Source organism: Equus quagga, chromosome 2 (assembly GCF_021613505.1).
Source record: "Equus quagga isolate Etosha38 chromosome 2, UCLA_HA_Equagga_1.0, whole genome shotgun sequence".
Classification (NCBI taxonomy): Eukaryota; Metazoa; Chordata; class Mammalia; order Perissodactyla; family Equidae; genus Equus; species Equus quagga.
In genome coordinates, this window is record NC_060268.1 from 76,222,777 (window position 1) to 76,226,501 (window position 3,725).

A 3,725-nucleotide genomic window follows, 5' to 3' on the forward strand; every position below is an offset into this window, starting at 1 on the left:
CCTCCGGGGACCCCGATGGTACATCCTCCCCCTCCGGGGACGCCGATGGCTCATCCTCCCCCTCCGGGGACACCGATGGCTCACCCTCCCCCGCCGGGGACACCGATGGCCCATCCTCCCCCTCCGGGGACCCCGATGGCCCAGCCTCCGACTCCGGGAGTCCTGATGGCCCAGCCTCTGACTCCAGGAGTCCTGATGGTCCAGCCTCCTGCTCCGGGAGCTCCGATGGCCCAGCCTCCGCCCCCGGCAGCCTTGATGGCCCAGCCTCCACCTCCGGGAGCCCCGATAGCCAAGCCTCCAGGTCCCGGAGTCCTGATGATCCATCCTCCGGGTTCGAGAGCTCCTATCAGCCAGCCTCCAGCTTCAGGAGCACCCATGGCACAGCCGGCAGCCCCACCTGCGCAGCCTCTGGCTTCCTGGGCCCCACAGGCTCAGCCTCTGATTCTACAAATCCAGTCACAGGTTATAAGGGCTCCTCCGCAGGTTCCCCAGGGCCCACAGGCCCCGCCGGCGCAGCTGGCAACACCCCCGGGCTGGCAGGCCACCTCGCCTGGCTGGCAGGCCACCTCGCCTGGCTGGCAGGCCCCGCCCCTGGCATGGCAGGCCACACAGGTCACCTGGCAGGCTCCGACCATCACCTGGCAGGCACCACCAGTGCGCCAGGGTCCGCCGCCCATCCGACCCGGCCCGCCACCTATCCGACCCGGGCCCCCGCCAGTGCGCCAGGCACCTCCCCCAATCCGCCAGGCACCACCACTGATCCGCCAGGCACCGCCGCCCATAAGGCCTGCTCCGCAGGTGCTGGCCACCCCACCACCACTTTGGCAGGCCCTGCCACCGCCGCCGCCGCTGCGGCAGGCTCCACAGGCTCGGCTGCCCACCCCGCAGGTGCGGGCGGCACCTCAGGTGCGGGCGGCCCCGCAGGTGCCCACTGCCCCGCCAGCAACGCAGGTGCCCTCTGCGCCTCCTGCTGGCCCGCAGGCACCCCAGGCTGTGCTGTCGGCTCCGCTGCCGGCCCCACCAGCTGCGCATTGCCCGCCTATCATCTGGCAGGCCCCCAAAGGCCAAGCACCGGTGCCACAGGAGCTGCCCGCGTCGATGGAGTTCCAAGAAGTGCAACAAGCCCAGCCGCTGGCCTGGCAGGCTCCGAAGGCCCCTGGGCCCTTCTGGCAGCCAGTGCCTACCCAAGAGGCCCAGAGGCAGAGCCTACCGCTAGTTCAGCTGGAGCAGCCCTTTCAGGGGGCCCCAGCCTCCCAAAAGGCCCTGCAAATCCAGCTACCCACCCAGCAGGCCCAGCCCTCGGGCTCGCAGGCAGAGCTGCCCACCTTGCAACTCCAGCCCTCCTGGCAGGGCCCCCCTGTAGCCTTGCAGGGCCAGCCAGGAGCACCCATAGCAGCGGCAAATTTTCCCGTAGGCTCTGCTAAATCACTGATGACTCCATCAGGAGAATCCAGGGCCTCTTCAATAGAACGCAGGACCTCTTCAAAGGACCGTAGGACCTCTTCAAAAGAACGCAAGGCTCCTTCAAAGGACCGCATGATCTTTGCTGCCACTTTTTGTGCTCCAAAGGCAGTGTCAGCTGCTCGAGCACACCTGCCGACTGCCTGGAAAAACTTGCCTGCCACACCAGAGACCTTTACTGCCACGTCAAGTGTCTTTCCAGCTACCTCCCGGTTCCAGCCTGCCTCTTCTAATGCCTTTAAGGGCCCGCCTGCCATCTCAGAGACCCCAAAGTCACTGCCACTTGCTTTGCAGGATCCATATGCCTGCGTAGAGGCCCTGCCTGCAGTTCCTTGGGTTCCACAGCCCAACGTGAATGCCTCAAAGGCATCCAAGGCAGTGCCCACCATCCTGATGGCTACGGCAGCTGTCCCCCCAGCAATGGCCACCACTCAAGAGGCCTCAAAGACCTCTGCGGAGCCTCCACGTCGCTCGGGAAAAGCTACCCGGAAGAAGAAGCACCTGAATACTGAAGAAGACAGCAGTGGCCAGATGTTGGCCCTGGGTGACTGGCGGGCCCCCAGGCCCTGGGAAAATCTAAACCTGAATGACTGGGAGGTTCAAAACCCTATCCAGGTCCTGGGTGACTGGGAGGGCCCAAGCACCTCCCGTGGCCTGAGTGGCTGGGAGGGCCCTAGTACCTCCAGGATCTTGAGTGGCTGGGAAGGGCCCAGCACATCTTGGGCCCTGAGTGCCTGGGAGGGCCCAAGCACCTCGAGGGCCCTGGGTCTCTGGGAAAACCCAGGTAGCCCTCAGCCCTTGATCATCTCTGAGCTCCCTAGTCTCTCTCAGGGGTTCAGTGCCACCCAGGATGAGCCCAGGTTTGAGACTCAGCCATTGTCTCCCTTGGATGAGAGGGCAAATGCGTTGGTGCAGTTCCTCTTGGTCAAGTACCAAGCAAAGGTGCCCATCAAGCGCTCAGAGATGGTGAAATTCATCATCCGTGAATATAAAGATGAGTGCTTAGATATCATCAACCGTGCCAACAATAAGCTGGAGTGTGTCTTTGGTTATCAATTGAAGGAAATTGATCCCCAAAACCACTCTTATATTATCATCAACAAGCTGGGGCATCATAAGGGTGAACCAGTGGCATCCAATTTGGACACACCCAAGTTAGGCCTCCTGATGGTAGTCCTGAGTCTCATCTTTATGAAAGGCAATTGTGTCAGGGAGGACCTGATCTTTAATTTTCTGTACAGGTTGGGGTTGGATGTCCAGGAGACACACACTCTCTTTGGAAATACCAAGAAGCTCATCACCGAAGTGTTTGTAAGGCAGAAGTACCTAGAGTACAGGCGAATTCCCTATACTGAGCCAGCAGAATATGAGTTTCTCTGGGGCCCCCGAGCATTCCTCGAAACCAGCAAGATGCTTGTCCTGAGGTTTTTGGCCAAACTCCATAAGAGAGATCCCCGGTGCTGGCCGTTCCAGTACATTGAAGCGCTGGCAGAGTGTGAGTCTGAGGATGCAGATGACGATGAGCCTGGCTCCAGTGATAAATGTGGTGACCCCACCAGCGGTTCCCCTCCCCGCTAATGAGGTTTAGCAGCCTCCCTGCTAATGAGGTTTAGCAGATATCTCATTGCTTTGGGTCCCCGGCCAGAGGCCACACAGGGTGGGGTGGGGGGGGCGTTTTGTTTCTGGTGTTTATGTTCCAGTTCTTTGTGTGTGAGTTTAGATTTCAATTTGGTTTCGTATCTGCCAAAGCTTTGTACATTTTCATGTGGTGTTGATTTCAATCGGCTACTGTTCTATTTGGTATTTTGGCATCTGTATCTTTAAGTGAGATCTGTGATTCTCTGTTTTGTGTTATAATTGTTATGTTTTGGTATCAGAGTTGTGCTGGCTTTGTGAAATGAATTAAGCTATCCATCTCATTCTGGTACGGATTATGTAGCATTGAAATAGGCTGTTCTTTGAATGTTAAAATGACTCATCAGTAAATGCTGTCTGCAGAGAAATAAATATCTATATCTATATATAAATATACTTTCAGCATAACATGGAAGTGTTTGTCTTTATTCTAATTTTTACTCTAGATGACGGGAGCCAAATTTTACCATACTCTCTCAATAGATCTGAATATCAAGACTACTACTAGTGATAGTAGAAACCACGATGATGAAATTGTTTTTCAAGGACAGTGCTACATTCATCGTAATGACACAGTGATTTTGATGGGTGTGAAATGTAATATTTCCATTAAACCAAGAGTAAAACTT

General features: G+C 57.1%; 1 protein-coding gene across 2 annotated transcripts in view; it reads left to right on the top strand.

The window, feature by feature from the left end:
* Positions 1-3,453, top strand: part of MAGEL2 (MAGE family member L2) — a 4,102-nt gene extending 649 nt beyond the window's left edge. Inside the window, exon 1 of one of the 2 annotated variants that reach the window (XM_046654070.1) lies at positions 1-3,453. This exon is cut by the window's left edge and continues 649 nt beyond it. In XM_046654070.1, the coding sequence (XP_046510026.1) occupies positions 1-3,039 (3,039 nt within the window). In that variant the 3' untranslated portion in view covers positions 3,040-3,453. The other variant, XM_046654071.1, reaches the window with a different exon arrangement.
* The last annotated feature ends 272 nt before the right edge of the window (positions 3,454-3,725 follow it).